The sequence below is a fragment of the Heptranchias perlo genome, chromosome 30 (genome assembly GCF_035084215.1).
Source record: "Heptranchias perlo isolate sHepPer1 chromosome 30, sHepPer1.hap1, whole genome shotgun sequence".
Taxonomy (NCBI): Eukaryota; Metazoa; Chordata; class Chondrichthyes; order Hexanchiformes; family Hexanchidae; genus Heptranchias; species Heptranchias perlo.
The window spans coordinates 23,715,994-23,733,127 of NC_090354.1; the positions used below are offsets into that span (position 1 = coordinate 23,715,994).

At 42.5% G+C, this 17,134-nt stretch overlaps 1 protein-coding gene across 1 annotated transcript in view; it reads left to right on the forward strand.

The window, feature by feature from the left end:
• Window positions 1–16,433, forward strand: part of LOC137299993 (integrin alpha-8-like) — a 90,746-nt gene extending 74,313 nt beyond the window's left edge. The window contains exons 25-30 of the mRNA XM_067969054.1: window positions 102–254; window positions 470–589; window positions 1,955–2,068; window positions 5,331–5,432; window positions 13,527–13,649; window positions 14,566–16,433. Coding sequence (XP_067825155.1) covers window positions 102–254; window positions 470–589; window positions 1,955–2,068; window positions 5,331–5,432; window positions 13,527–13,649; window positions 14,566–14,619 — 666 coding nt within the window. The 3' untranslated portion in view covers window positions 14,620–16,433. The remainder of the gene's footprint in view (window positions 1–101; window positions 255–469; window positions 590–1,954; window positions 2,069–5,330; window positions 5,433–13,526; window positions 13,650–14,565) is intronic.
• Window positions 16,434–17,134: the final 701 nt, after the last annotated feature.

The following is a 17,134-nucleotide window of genomic DNA, read 5'->3' on the forward strand; positions in this document are numbered from 1 at the left end:
AAGGGATTAACTCAACATGGAGCGATACAGTAATTGATTTAAAAACTATCAAATGGCTTTGAAAGAAGAACTTACACAACTCCTTCTGTGTCTAACCCTAGTTACACAACAATGGCCCATCAACAATTAGTGATGCCGTGATAGAAGTGGACTGGCCTGCAGATTACTATGGCGACGGTCTACTGTTCAAATCTAAGTTTATTCCATGGGGGAGAATCAACTGCACAGTGAACTCTTCTGATGCTGAGAATTGGGTAAGTCTCAGCACCATGGCATCAAACAGCGTGTACACCAACTGAGCCATCAGAGTGAAGCCTCTTTTGGTTCTTCTCAAACAAAAGGTTTTTGAAACCATTTTCTCATGAAGGTGATATCCCTTTAAAGAGATTGTCAAAAACTACAGTTACGTGATCTAACTTTACTTATAGTGCAAGAATTGTGAATAATTATACTGCCCTTTTATCTCTAGGTAGAGCCTTTGAGTACAAAGAGCCCTCTGTCTAATGTGACTGAGAACTCGCGTCATAATGTTTATAAAAGAGATGTCAGCAAACCAGAAAATTCAATGGAGGAGACCACCTTTAACCTGGTGAGAATGTTTATCAGAAGATCACACGAAAATTTGTTTTGTTTGCATCTTGATGTCCTAATCCTACTGTATAAAGGCAAATCTCCCTTTTGTCATTATAAAATCTCTCTCTGTTTCAACCACTCTACATGGTTTAATGCATTGGGACTTTTAATTTGCACAGTCTGTTGCCTTTGCTTTTGGCTGACAGAACTTGTCCACGAGTAAGTTTTTACACTTATATACTCTTAAAGGACACTGACCTATTTGTGACATGCCTTCACATGCTACTGTGCTACTCGAAGCTATGTGCTGACAAAAATAGAACAAGTCTTGTTTCCCACCTTTTAATTACACATTCAGAGCCCAAGGCAAGCTAACAATTCAATCTCTCACTTCATTTAGTTCTGGTTTAGGTTCAGACGATGGTTCAGTTGAATTTGAACCACTCAGCAGAACAACACTTCTTTCACCTGCACATCCCAATGCAAGTACTATTTTAAAGCTCCCTCAACTCAAATATCAGTATGACCAGCTTTAATGTAACACATCAGTATTTCTCAGTCTACACTGCAGACATTGGCAAGTTCCCATCATCTAATGCCAATCTCAGATTAGGAATCTTAAAGCTACTGCAGGCTTCTCCAGTGGTGACTACTAGAGATGGACAATAATTGTGGCCCTGCTACCATTGCCTGTATCTCGTAAACAAATATATAGAAAAAACTTTTAGGCTCTGATTGTCAATAGTAAGTTTTCCAGGCTTACTACGTAGACACTCTGGACTGTCTGAATTTACACCCATGTTTAACCAATAGGTACACTGGTCTTATGATGACACAGACTCCAGACCTAATGTTAACACTAATGAATGCTGTGTGCTTTGGTTGACATCATCTGCTTCTGAGGCTTAAGTATCTGGGCAACAATAATGGTTTTCATTGGTGAACACTCGAGTTCCCAAACAATACTAACCATTTCACCTGACAAATGTTTCAGGTACTGGACACTGAAAAGTCTTGCTGATTCTTGACTCATGAGATTTGAGCTCAGTTGACACAAACTTATCATCTGGACTGACTCGACTGAAAAAACATGCCTGCACTTCTAACGTGCCATTTTTTTTCGGGGAAGGTCATGCAAATTACGACTTGTGATAAGATATTGTATTATTCCCATTAATTTGCCATTTTCTACTCATTTGGATTTAAACAGACAGAAATAAGCTTCATTTAGTTTTGACTTGGTTTGAGTTAATTCCTCAAATTCAGACTGGGCCAGATCTTACTCCTTAGCTTCATACTCATCCCAACTCATTCAGAAATGCCTCACCTTAAAGAACATTTAAAGAACTTTAAGTCTGATACTGGACTGTCTTCCTACTAGAACTGCAACACTGTGACCTGTTTGAAAATTACGTGTCATGTGGGTCTTCTAGAGAAAGAAAAAGGAGCTGTGATAAACATACAGTCTTATCTCAGGATGGAGGTCTTTGTTAAGGTAAACCACAAGTTTTGCTTTCAAAAAGTGAATTCTGTCACCCGCAGTCATCTGCCTTAGATATTTTTCTTATGATGGTAGCTGACATAAACTTACAAAATATTATGGTGACCTTGAGTGGCCCAGGGCAGAGGAGCATTGGTAAATGCAGTGCCCAATGTGGAACTGAGCCATGCTTGGTCCCAGGTTCAAACCACATTCTATAATCTCAGCTGAGATGGCAGTAACAATTAACCTGCCCATCACTGAACTAGAGAAGGAAAATTCATCGAGAGTTTCCACTCCTAATTGCAGTCCAAGGATCTCTGCTGGAAAACGCATGTGTGTGGATGTTGGGCAAGAACAGGACCAAGCTAGGCTGTGACGCTCCCTGCGCCTCTCAGGTCAAATATTCTCTTGTCCTTCACCACCTAAGCTCCCACGTAAAGAACGTTCACTTGGGTGATGTACTGGAGGACAACGGTGACTGATGGAGCCATCTCTCAGCATAAGTCAGCAGCTTCATGAGAGGTGGAGAGACAAGAGCAAAAGGTATGAGGAGTAAGAACATTATCCTTTTACATCTTGGACCAAGGTTCAGTGTATTCTGTCTGATGGGTTTTAACCGTTGAGATGCAGTAAGTTCCAACTCTGAGTCAATTCAGTTCCTAGTGATCATAAATCCAGAACACAAAGCCTCTCCAAATTTGAGAATAACTGTCCCTAACTGAGCAATCTGAATCAAAAGCCACAAGATTGGCACAAGTGAGGAACTTAGAATGTACATTGACAGGTATTCTTCCGAGTGCACTGATGCCTCTATTGTACTTCTAAAGCTTTTAGTACCCGACTTTAGAGACTTTGATGGGGATGTTAGTGCCAAAAGTGGAAAATGTTCAGTTCCTCAGCACTGCCATAATTGGCCTGAAATACAAAATTCATCCAAAATATAAATATGTATAAAACATTTCTCTGGTGTAAAAGATGTAACAGAAATTCAATAGTTGAATGGTCCATTACCAGACCTTCACTGCCCCTGGGAAATAAGCATTATCCAAAAACAGCGAGGAGGCATAAAGGGCGGAGACCCTTTGTGCTAGGTCTCCCCCTCCCTGGGATTTCCTGGGGCTTTCCCAGCACATGTCACTGGGCCTCTATCTGTTGTAGGTGCAGGCCCAGCAATCCCACCTTACTAAGGCAGGAGAGGGCGTTCCTTGCCTCCCACCACATTTTGTGGTGCTTATGTTGGTTGGGTGCCCCAGTGGGCGGGCAGGTTGAAGAAACCTCGCCCAAGGGCCAGCTCCAGGACTCCCGCAGACCAGATGGCCAAAGGTTGGAGGCAGAAGGTAGGATTTTCACACCCGCCGCCCCCCCCACACAAGATGATATTTGGGCCTCGGGATTTTGATGTCTGCTGCATTCAAATTGCTTTCCTAATGTTCAGGTGAAAGGCTCAGCCTGGAGTGCCCCATGCAAATGGCACATGGCAGGAAAATTGTGTGCTCCTGCACCCAAAGAGGAAAATCAACCCTTGTATTTCTATAACAACTATAGTATAATAGTTGTAGTTATCTAATGATTTGTTTCTGGCAAGATTTATCAAGACAATGCCTTACACTCGCTACTCTAATGTTTCTTTATGATTTCAATAAAAATGTTTAATACATATATTACACCCCCTCCCTTCGAGCCCTGATTGCTAAGTTGGAAATTCCACCCCCTGGTGTGATACTGAGCTGTGCAGGCCAGGAAACGCCCAGGTTCAGTCCTGGGCCTGTACTGAGTTAGATCTCATCAGGGGGTGACAGTAGAGTTACTTCAATTGCTTCAGTGCCCCATGGCTCCGCATTGCGTTCTGCTAACGTTTTCAACATTCCTCTCTCACGTGCTCTGGAAGAAATAACAGCTGAATCCCATTTTATGCAAATGCTACTGTAATAACAAAGGAGCAGTGCAATGAGCAATGCTTTGGTGACATTCTGCCACTGCAGTGAAGCAATCAATACAATACACTAAAATATTTAGTTATTCGACTCTTTCATGAATTTGATACATCAGCTGGACATCCAGCACCCTGCTGTGAGTGAAACTTAAACCCCAATACTTCATGATGCATAATACTATCTATTTAATTCACCAAACCACTCGTACAAAGACTGACATTACAATAAAATATGTCTAGGTCTGTTTGAAACACTCCCGTCAGTCTCACCTAATGGTTCAGTTGGAACGTTCACTGCACAATGTGGAACTGAGGCACACAGAGCAGGAATGTCCAAGATAAAAACCGAAAATGCTGGAATTTCTGACCATTTTAACGCAAGCTAATGTTTAAGTCTAATTTGACATCAAACACATAGTAAATACATCCATGCTGCAATCGTGCAGTGTGCCAATGAGCTGTCAGACTCTCCTTGTATACCTCCAAGAAAGGACAAAGTCAAAATACTGCGGATGCTGCAAATCTGAAATAGAAACAGAAAATGCTGGAAACGCTCAGCAGGTCAGACAGCATCTATGGAGAGAGAAACAGAGTTTCACAGCCTATCACAGACTTTCCCTTTTGTTCTTTCCTCCCTCCCCCCAACACCACTTTTTATTCCCTGGCTCTGTACTTACTTAGAAACTGTTAAATCTCTAACTTCTTCTAGTTCTGATGAAAGGTCATCTCTGTGTTAACTCTGTTTCTCTCTCCACAGATGCTGCCTGACCTGCTGAGTGTTTTCCAGCATTCTCTGTGTTTATTTCAGATTTCCAGCATCCGGAGTATTTTGCTTTTGTTGTAGGAATGTCCAAGATTCAATTTGTGCTGAGTTAGCTGGTCCCATCAAGAGAGGCATGTGGGCTGGGGGAGAGGAAAATTCAGCTACTCCTGAGTGCTGTCCAGTTACCCCGTGCTGGTCAGGTATCAGAGAGCTGCCAACACCTGTGGAAGGAGGAAGCCTCCGAAAGCTTGTGAATTTTAAAATAAAATTGTTGGACTATAACTTGGTGTTGTAAAATTGTTTACAATTGTCAACCCCAGTCCATCACCGGCATCTCCACATCACACCTATGAAGTCATGGCCCAACAAAATGCAGTACCTGCAGGAGCGGTGTGAAGAAAATAGAATCATAGAATCGTTACAGCACAGAAGGAGGCCTTTCAGCCCATCGAGCCTGTGCCGGCTGTTTGTAAGAGCAATCCAGTTAGTCCCATTGCCCCCCTCTTTCTCAGTAGCCCTGCATAACATCTTGTGGGGAAAATTAAAACAAAAACACCCATTACTCTTATGTTTTACAGAACCGTAACAAGCAGTTTACATTCCAGTCCAAGGCGTCATTCAGAGTGCAAGAAATGCCATACAAAGTGCAGCCGGAACAATTCCCCAGTGGCAGCATGATGGTAAGTACCACAGAAGAGAGATGTGGTAGAATTGGAGATTTCAGCTGCTGGAAGCCAACTAACTGAGTGCTAGTCACAGCTATATTTGGCTAATATTTTTAGGCGCTGCACATTATCACCAATAAGTTCCGTGAGAATCCTCATCATCTGCCATAACTTCAGCGGAAATCGGTGGAAAGCCTTGGAGAAACCGTGTGAGCAGAATTCATGCAGTTTCCACGGATCTTCTGCTGAAGTTATGGCAGACAATCAACAGGATTTTAAATCCCTATAGAAAGAAAGAAGAAAGAACTTGCATTTAAATGGCACCTTTCACGACCTCAGGACAACCCAAAACGCCTTACAACTAATGAAGTAAACATAGAAAATATCAGGAGTAGGCCATTCGGCCCTTTGAGCCTCCTCCGCCATTCAATATGATCATGGCTGATCCTCTATCTCAATACCATATTCCCACTCTCTCCCCATACCCCTTGATGCCTTTTGTGTCTAGAAGTCTATCTATCTCCTTCTTAAATATATTCACTGACTTGGCCTCCACAGCCTTCTATGGTAGGGAATTCCACAGGTTCACCACCCTCTGAGTGAAGAAATTTCTCCTCATCTCAGTCCTAAATGTCCTAACGTGTATGCTGAGACTGTCACCCCTCGTTCTGGACCTCCCAGCCAGGGGAAACATCCTCCTGTCGAGCCCTGTCAGAATTTTATATGTTTCAATGAGATCCCCTCTCATTCTTCTAAACTCGAGTGAATACAGGCCGATTAGACCCAACCTCTCCTCATACGACAGTCCTGCCATCCCAGGAATCAGTCTGGTGAACCTTCGCTGCACTCCCTCTATGGCAAGTATATCCTTTCTTAGGTAAGGAGAGCAAAACTGCACACAATACTCCAGGTGTGGTCTCACCAAGGCTCTGTATAACTGCAGTAAGACATCCTTGCTCCTATACTAAAATCCTTTTGCAATGAAGGCCAACATACCATTTGCCTTCCTAACTGCTTGCTGCACCTGCATATTTGCTTTCAGTGACTGGTATACAAGGACACCCAGGTCCCTTTGTACATCAACATTCCCCATTTAAATCACCATTTAAATAATACTCTGCCTTTCTGTTTTTCCATCCGAAGTGGATAACTTCACATTTATCCACATTATACTGCATCTGCCATGTATTTGCCCACTCACTCAACTTGTCTAAATCGCCTTGAAGCCTCTTTGCATCCTCCTCACAACTCATGATGTCACCTAGTTTTGTGTCGTCAGCAAACTTGGAAATATCACATTTGGTTCCCTCATCCAAATCATTAATATATATTGTGAATAGCTGGGGCCCAAGCACTGATCCCTGTGGTACCCCACTAGTCACCGCCTGCCACCCCGAAAAAGACCCATTTGTTCCTACTCTCTGTTTCCTGTCTGTTAACCAATTTTCAGTCCATGCCAGTATATTACCCCCAATCCCATGTGCTTTAATTTTGCACACTAACCTCTTATGTGGGACTTTATCAAAGGCCTTCTGAAAATTCAAATAAACCACATCCACTGGTTCTCCCTTATCTATTCTACCAGTTACATCCTCAAAAAACTTCAGTAGGTTTGACAAACATGATTTCCCTTTTACAAATCCATGTTGACTTTGTCTAATCCGGTTGATATTTTCTAAATGTCCTGTTATCAATCCTTTATAATAGACTCTAACATTTTCCCTACAACTGATGTTAGGCTAACCGTTCTGTAGTTCCCTGTTTTCTCTCTCCCTCCTTTTTTAAATAGTGGGGTTACATTTGCCATCCTCCAATCTGCAGGAACTGTTCCATAACCTATAGAATTTTGGAAGATGACAGCCAATGCATCCACTATTTCCATGGCTACCTCTTTTAGTACTCTGGGATGCAGATTATCAGACCCTGGGGATTTATTGGCTTTCAGTCCCATTAATTTCTCCAGCACTATTGTTTTACTAATACTAATTTCCTTTAATTCCTCCTTCTCACTAGTCCCTTGGTTCCTTAGCATTTCTGGGAAGTTATTTGCGTCCTCTTCCGTGAAGACAGAACCAAAGTATTTGTTTAATTGCTCTGCCATTTCCCTGTTCCCCATTATAATTTCTCCCGTTTCTGACTGTAAGTGACCTACATTTGCCTACACTAATCTTTTTCTTTTTACATACTTGTAGAAGGTTTTACAGTCCACTTTTATGTTCCTTGCAAGTTTTCTCTCATACTTTATTTTTCCCCTCTTAATCAATCTCTTGGTCCTTTTTTGCTGAATTCTAAACTGCTCCCAATCCTCAGGCTTGCTACTTTTTCTGGCAACTTTATATGACTCCTCTTTAGATCTAATACTATCCTAATTTCTTTTGTTAGCCACGGTTGGGTCGCTTTTCCTTTTGTGCTTTTGCGCCAGAAAGGAATGTATAATTGTTGCAATCCATGCATTCGTTCCTTAAATGTTAGCCATTGCCATCATGCCTTTTAATGAAGCTTCCCAATCTATCATAGCCAACTCACTCCTCATACCTTCGTAGTTTCCTTTGTTTAGATTTAGGACCCTAGTTTCAGATTGGACTACTTCACTTTCCATCCTAATGAAGAATTCTATCATGTTATGGTCACTCTTCCCTCAAGGACCCCACACAACAAGATTATTAATTAACCACTTCTCATTGCACAATACCCAACCTAGGATAACCTGTTCCCTGGTTGGCTCCTCAACGTACTGGTCTAAAAAACCGTCTCGTACAAACTCCAGGAATTCATCCTCCACAGTATTATTGCTAATTTGGTTTGGCCAGTCTATATGCAGATTAAAGTCACCCATGTAGTACCCTTGTTACATGCATCTCTAATTTCCTGTTTGATCCCATCCCCTACATTACCACCACTGTTTGGAGACCTATAGACAACTCCCACCAGTGTTTTCTGCCCCTTGGTGCTTATTACCTTTGTGGTTCTCCTTTTTAATTTAGTCCCTAGCTGCTCAAACTCTCTCAACAGAACCTTTTTTTTTAGTCCTACCTATGTCGTTGGTACCTACGTGGACCATGACAACTGGATCCGCCCCCTCCCACTCCAAGTTCTTCTCCAGCCTGTAAAGTACTTTTGAAGTGTAGTCACTGTTGTAATGTAGAAACAGGCAGCCAATTTGCACACAGCAAGCTCCCACAATCAGCAATGAGATTCCTGACCAGATAATCTGTTTTAGTGATGTTGATAGAGGGATAAATATTGGCCAGGATACCGGGGAGAACTCCCCTGCTCTTCATAATAGTGCCATAGGATTGTTTACATGTATCTGAGAGGGCGGACAGGGCCTTGGTTTAACATCTCATTCAAAAGATGGCACCTCCAATAGTGCAGCACTCCCTCAGTACTAAACTGAAGTATCAGCTTGGATTATGTGTTCAAGTCTTGGGAATGGGACTTGAATCGATGACCTCCTGATTCAGAGGCAAGAGAACTACCACTAAGCCAAAGCCAACACATATGTTAACTGGACTCATTTTCAGATGGACTGTTGAACTCCAATTTAATGTTGGTCAAGTCGTGAAGCATTAGTGGATTTTCAGCTTTCCAATTACTAGTAACATGTTTACATTAATTTCAGTTTTCATTTTCCCATTCAGGTTCCATCTGCTTTGCTTGAAGGAAAGGGCATATATTAGAGACCATTTGAGACAGTGTCAAAATCTGTGGTGTTTGTGGGAATCAGAAGTTTAGTTTGAGATTTTAACGTTGCCTCCAGTGGCAGCTTTCATTGACCTCTGCTTTTGCTGTAGTACCAGCTGATCTCCTGTGGCACTGCTCACAGTGAGTCAGAAGATATGTTGTTTTATAACAACATGGGTTCTGTCAATAAAGTGAGGGGGAAAGTGTATGAGGAAATTAGCATGAGACTTACACAAAGTGTGCACTATAGTCAAGGCTTTTAATATATTATTAGTTGATCTCTCATGACATTGCACATGGAGAGTCAAGATAGAATGTAGTCTTCAGACAAAGCAGGGTTAGAGGGTGGGCGATAATTGGACCAGGTTGTGCAGACATAATTAAGTTCCCAATTTAAAGCTGTACATTCTGCCCTTATTTTTATATTTCCATTATAAACTCGTTTATCACTAGTGCTGTTGGGGAAGGTTTAAACTAGAATGGCAGGGAGATGGGAACCTGAGCAGGGAGACAGAGGAGAGGGAAACAAGGATAGAAACAAAAGACAGAAAGGGAAGAAGCAATAGTGGAAGGCAGAGAAAACAAGGGTGAAAAACAAATAAGGCCATAGTGCAAAATAAAACTAAGATGACTAGCAATCTTAAAAAGACAAGTCTAAAGGCGTTGTGTCTTAATGCGCGGAGCATTCGCAATAAGGTAGATGAATTAACATCGCAGATAGATATTAACAGTTATGACACAGTTGCGATTACGGAGACATGGCTACAGGGTGACCAAGGATGGGAACTGAACATCCAGGGGTATTCAATATTTAAGAAGGACAGACAAAAAGGGAAAGGAGGTGGGGTAGCGTTGTTAGTAAAGGAGGAAATCAATGCAATAGTGAGGAAGGATATTGGCTCGGAAAATCACAATGTGGAATCTGTATGGGTGGAGCTAAGAAACACCAAAGGGCAGAAAATGTTGGTGTGGGTTGTCTATAGGCCCCCAAACAGTAGTGGAGATGTAGGGGAGGGCATTAAACAGGAAATTAGAGACACATGCAAGAAGGGCACAACTATAATCATGGGTGACTTTAATCTACATATAGATTGGTCAAACCAAATTAGCAATAATACTGTGGGAGAGGAATTCCTGGAGTGTGTACGTGGTGGTTTTCGAGACCAATATGTTGAGGAACCAACTAGTGAACAGGTGATCCTAGACTGGGTATTGTGCAATGAGAAAGGATTAAATAACAATCTGTTTTGCGGGGTACCTTAGGGAAGAGCAATCATAACATGATAGAATTCCTCATTAAATGGAGAGTGAAGTAGTTGAATCCGAAACTAGGGTCCTGAATCTAAATAAAGGGAATTACGAAAGTATGAGGTGCGAGTTGACTATGATAGATTGGGGAACTTTACTAAAAGGGATGATGGTGGATAGGCAATGGCTAATATTTAAAGAACGTGTGCAGGAATTACAACAATTATTCATTCCTGTCTGGCGCAAAAATAAACCAGGAAAGGTGGCTCAACTGTGGCTTACAAAAGAAATTAGGGATAGTATTAGATCCAAAGAGGAGACATATAAAATTGCCAGAAAAAGCAGCAAGCCTAAGGATTGGGAGCAGTTCAGAATTCAGCAAAGGAGAACAAAGAGATTGATTAAGAGGGGAAAAATAGAGTATGAGAGTAAACTAGCAGGGAACATAAAAACTGACTGTAAAAGCTTCTATAAATATGTCAAGAGAAAAAGATTAGTGAAGACAAATGTCGGTCCCTTACAGTCAGAAATGGGAGAAATTATAATGGGGAACAAAGAAATGGCAGAACAATTAAACACATACTTTGGTTCTGTCTTCACAAAGCAGGACACAAATAACCTGCCAGAAATGTTAGGGAACCAAGGATCTAGTGAGAGGGAGGAACTGAAGGAAACCAGTATTAGTAAAAAAATAGTGCTAGGGAAATTAATGGGACTAAATGCTGACAAATCCCCAGGGCCTGATAGTTTACATCCCAGAGTACTAAAGGAAGTGGCCCTGGAAATAGTGGATGCATTGGTGATCATCTTCCAAATTTCTATAGACTCTGGAACAGTTCCTATAGATTGGAGGGTGGCAAATGTAACCCCACTATTTAAAAAAGGAGGGAGAGAAAAAACAGGAAATTACAGACCAGTTAACCTTACATCAGTAGTGGGGAAAATGCTAGAGTCTATTATAAAAGATGTGATAACAGAACACTTGGAGGGCATTAAAGGGACTGGACAAAGTCAGCATGGGTTTATGAAAGGGAAATCATGCTTATCAAATCTACTGGAGTTTTTTGAGGATGTAACTAGTAGAATAGATGGGGGAGAATGAGTGGATGTGGTGTACTTGGATTTTCAGAAGGCTTTTGATAAGGTCCCACATAAGAGGTTAGAGTGCAAAATTAAAGCACATGAGATTGGGGGGAATATACAGGCATGGATTGAGAATTGGTTGACAGAGAGTAGGAATAAATGGGTCTTTTTCCGGGTGGCAGGCAGTGACTAGTGGGGTATTGCAGGGATCAGTGCTTGGGCCCCAGCTTTTCACAATATATATCAATGATTTGGATGAGGGAACTAAATGTAACATTTCCAAGTTTGCAGACGACGCAAAGCTGGGGTGGAATGTGAGCTGTGAGGAGGATTCAAAGAGGCTCCAATGTGATTTAGACAAGTTGGGTGAGTGGGCAAAACATGGCAGATGCAGTATAACGTGGATAAATGTGAGGTTATCCACTTTGGTTGTAAAAACAGAAAGGCAGATTATTATCTGAATGGTGATAGATTGGGAAAAGGGGAGGTGCAACGAGACCTGGGTGTCCTTGTACACCAGTCGCTGAAAGCGAACATTCAGGTGCAGCAAGCAGTTAGGAAGGCGAATGGTATGTTGGCCTTCATTGCAAGAGGATTTGAGTACAGGAGCAGGGATGTCTTACTGCAGTTATACAGGGCCTTGGTGAGACCACATCTGGAGTATTGTGTACAGTTTTGGTCTCCTTATCTGAGGAAGGATTTCCTTGCCATGGAGGGAGTGTAATGAAGGTTTACCAGACTGATTCCTGGGATGGCAGGACTGACGTATGAGGAGAGATTGGGCCGACTAGGCCTATATTTACTAGAGTTTAGAAGAATGAGAGGTGATCTCATCAAAACATATAAAATTCTAACATGACTAGACAGACTAGATGCAGGGAGGATGTTCCCGATTGCTAGGGACTCCAGAACCAGGGGTCACAGACTCAGGATACAGGGCATGCTATTTAGAACCGAGATGAGGAGAAATTTCTTCACTCAGAAGGTGGTGAACCTGTGGAATTCTCTAACACAGAAGGCAGTGCAGGCCAAGTCATTAGATGTATTCAAGAAGGAGATAGATATATTTCTTAATGCTAAAGGGATCAAGGGATATGGGGAAAAAGCAACAGGGTACTGACTTAGATGATTAGCCATGATCATTTTGAATGGCGGAGCAGGCCCGAAGAGCCGAATGGCCTACTCTTGCTCCTATTTTCTATGTTTCTATAATGGAAATTGCTTATGTAAACTTGTCACTCTAATTAAACCCTCCTGCCAGTAGTAGCACTGCAGCATGTCTACTGGTAGGAGGGTGTAATTGCAGTATGACAAATTTACATAGACAGTGTCCATTATAAATATGAACATAGGAATTTATCATGGAAAAAGTTGGCAGGAAGTGTGCACAGATGTGAGATTTTTAATATATATTAGATTAAAACCTATGGTAATTTGGGAAACAGAGAAGTCAACTTGTTTGGACCTTAGGAGTTTCTCTGCAGTAAGGAGTTGAGACATGCAAAAGTAAGACACTACCACATCACCACTGGAGGGAGGGCATAATTACAGTGTGACATGTTTACATAGGCAGTTACCATTATAAATGGGGACCAAGGAATTTATAATGGAAAACGTTGACACAAAAGTGCGACAGAAACGTGACAGCAAGAATTAAGGTTTTGAATACCATGCATATCAGGATGTCTATTTTTCCACAGTCTATGTCAGGAGTCTGTGTGAGAACCGTCCAAAGATGTTAACCTTGAAGTGGCAACAAGCATCATGCCCACCCCTTCCTTGACCTACCCTAAAATAAAAATCAGTATTTTAACTCCTCGCCCCTTAGAAAAGGAGGTGAATTAGACTGTTCTTCACTCCCAACTGTCATCAAATGCCTGTGCCCATATGTGGAGTATTCATTAAGATTAATTTAAGGTTTGGGGATGTAGGGATTTGGAAGCAGCACAAATCCACACTGCATCACTCCCTTGTGTACAAAAGAATGAATTGGCTGATCAGAATTTGGGTAAATCTGTCAGTGTTGCTTTCCCTACTATGGTGGAAATATCATCAATCACAATAAGATCAATGACACTGTGTTATTTTTTCCAGGTACAAACTATTATTGAACGCAGTCCGCCTGAGGGTGTCTTGCCCGTGCCTCTCTGGTGTATCATAATTGCCGTGGTTGGTGGCCTGCTACTTGTGGCTCTGGTGGCATTCCTCTTTTGGAAGGTATCTATGTTGAAGAAGCAAATACATTAATGCACGCATAATAGCAAGAGCGCATACAGGCAGCATTTGAAATGAGCCTCATACAATTATCAGGTCAATAATCTGTATTGATTTTTGATTAATACATAAAGCAGTGGGGGTCATTTTCGCCTTCATTGCTAGGGCGATAAACTGAAAGATTGCCCATCCTTTACAGAACCCGCCTGATTTTCATTTGCAGTGATTTTAATTGAAATGAGAACAGGTGGGTTCTATAACAGGTGCCAGTAAATTACACTCCGCCAGATCATCACCCTAGTGGTGAAGGTGCAAAGTACTGCCAGTGTTATCTGGTGCGTGTACAAACTGGAGAGATTCAAATTGAAAGGAAATAGAAGGGATTTGCTGGAGGACTAAAATGACATATATCATAACTATTGTATACAGATACAGTTTGAAGGGGGTAACTATCTATTGTTAAGTCCAGAAGCAGTCAGGTGGTAGACTAGGAAGAGATCTTGTGGCTGCAGCTGTGAGGGTTGTTTTGCTGATGTGGTCACATCTGCTGACAATAGGGACAACTGCACAAGATTCTGCTCTTGCCATTCCGTTCCGTTTCTCCTCTGTGATACTTCAAGTTTAATTTTAAGCAGCAGTGTATTTTATAGCACCGGTGTTCTGCCTCCCTCTGCTCATCTGGGAGTGAAGCGTTTCCAGCTCATTATTGTAAAAGCAGCAGGCAAACACTCAGCTTACTATTTAAAGTCACAATTTGGATGAAAGTGCTGGTAAACAGAGTGGAAAGGAACACCTAATGGGGTCGATTTTGACCGCCTGATATTATTGGGTCGGTAAAGGCCTCGAAATGGGGTCGCTGCGGGGAACGTTTAAGGAACTTTCCATTCTCTTACCTCCTCCTTTTCCTTCTTTGTTACAGTGTGGATTTTTCAAAAGGAAACTGCCGCCTACTGAAAGTGAAGGATTGCTGTAACATCCAACCAGTCCCAGAGCCCGTCCCCTGTTCGTCAAGAAACCGAGGCTCTCCAAACCTCAATAAAATTACAAGGGGCAATTTTCCGAATTGGAGCTGGCAGTGGGGAACCCCACCCACCAACAGTGCACATGGGAAATTGGGCCATGTGCTGCATGTGATTTTGCATCATTAATGTCAACGGTCAGAAAATAGTGCACAGGGCAACCCTCATATATCCCATATGTGCTTCCATCAGACAAGGTCCCCCACCGGAAACCTGAAGTTTGAAAATGATCCCTATATTATTTTCAAAAGAGTGAAAGTAGTTCAAAAACAACCATTGGCCTTGTAAATCCTTTCATTCCAGACTACATATTAAATCACTCCAGAATTGAACAGTTTTTTGAACATGTCTGGGTAAATTGTTGTTCCAGTGTCCAAGCAGAAAGAACGGCTCGTGTGGTGCATAAACACTGGCATGGACCAGTTGGGCTGAATGGCCTGTTCCTGTGGTGTAAATTCTATGTAATTTTATGTAATCAGACCAGCCTTCTCCTATTGTTATGAAGCTAGTCCAGGTTTAGCTCATGCTTGTTTTTTTTTCTTACTCACGGTTACTCACTCTAACCATAATCAACTTGCAAAACGGCCAAAGCGCATCCAGCTCCTTCCCGCTCCATCCTTCCCGACGGGCAGAAGAGGGTTGAGGGGTGGTTAAAATATTGGAATCAAGTAACCCAACCCCATTCCCGGCCACCGTAATATTTACGGTGGTGATTCAGGCCTCGGACGAGGCTCCCACTAAAAGCAGGCGAGGGCCAACTTAACATGCAAGGCACCGTGACTTATTTTTAACCTCAGCACAGGAGGTGTCCCGCGCTGTCTGCTGCCTGGCAGATCATGACCTGAGGCTCACCTTCACCCCCCCCCCCCACCCCGGATGACTGCCAGGGACTGTTCCCACCTGTCCCCGGCTGCGGCCTCCTGCCGCTAAATTTCTGCTCCTGCCCACCAGCCAGGATGTTAATCTGGCTAGCTCTCGGGCGGGGGTCTGTACAGAATTATTTAAATGAGGCCCTGCCATTAAGACTGTTACCAAACTCCACCCCCCACCCTTCCCGCCACCCCGTTAATATCGGGGCCAAGGAATCAAACATGGAAACATTTGGCTTTTCTTGTCTTAAGCGACACCAGTTGATACCTTTACCCACTAGACCACTGAGGGAGACTACATTACATTTCTACAGGACAAGAAGGCAGAAAAGGGAGATCAGGTCCCAAATCCAGACCGTCTTACAGTTCAAATCTGCAGAGCGGTTTGACATATATCTTTGATGGATTGAATCTTATATTTTCTGTTCAGTTACAGTTTCTGATTACATGGCCTTGAGCAGCAAGAAGTGAAATCAGTTGTTGCCAAAATGTTTCTGTATTGCTGCATGATATAATGCTTAGGAATCTTATTAATGGATGCTGCCACAATGATGTTAGGTCCATAGTTGTGGGTCGAGGACAGAAAGTCCAATAGTGGACCCCATTAAAATGTACTCATACTCTCCTGCCACTGGGTTTGTTCTCTTTAAAGCTGCTCTGTCCCATAATTGCCTGCTTTTCCCTAGTTTGGAATAGTAAATGGTTAACTACTGGTCTCAGAAATTATTTTGTTAATACTGTTTATCTTCTCTTGAATGGCCTGTATGAAAGCTTTCCCTGGGTCATGTTTTCTACTCCGGAAAAAAAAAAAATATGTACTTAAAAATTCTACCAAGTGTGTGGATCTGTCATGTTAGATTGACTATAAAATCATGAATTATTAAAGCTTCTTTCAGTTATTTACTTTGTATCCTCTTCAAACACACAATTAATTTTCGATATGTGACTGCATTCCACATCATTAAATAATCAAACCATTCTTCCCCTGCTCCTAGAATCACATATTTTAAATGTGCTGATGTCACTGTAACTTACAGGAGGTAAATGTAGGTGTGGGTCCCAGAGGTGGGGCTAAATGTAAGGGTGGGTCCCAGAGGTGGGGCTAAATGTAAGTGTGGGTCCCAGAGGTGGAGGCAAATGTAGGTGTGGGTCCCAGAGGTGGAGGCAAATGTAGGTGTGGGTCCCAGAGGTGGGGCTAAATGTAGGTGTGGGTCCCAGAGGTGGGGCTAAATATAGGGGTGGGTCCCAGAGGTGGAGGCAAATGTAGGTGTGGGTCCCAGAGCTGGAGGTAAATGTAGGTGTGGGTCCCAGACATGGGGCTAAATGTAGGTGTGGGTCCCAGAGGTGGAGGCAAATGCAGATGTGGGTCCCAGAGGTGGAGGTAAATGTAGGTGTGGGTCCCAGACATGGGGCTAAATGTAGGTATAGGTCCCAGAGCTGGAGGCAAATGCAGATGTGGGTCCCAGAGGTGGAGGTAAATGTAGGGGTGGGTCCCAGAGGTCGAGTTAAATGGTGAGGGTGAAGAAAATCAGTCAGGGTTTCTGCTCTTAATTGATACGCAGTGATCCTTTTTGGAAAGTGCACATGTTTGAACACTGGG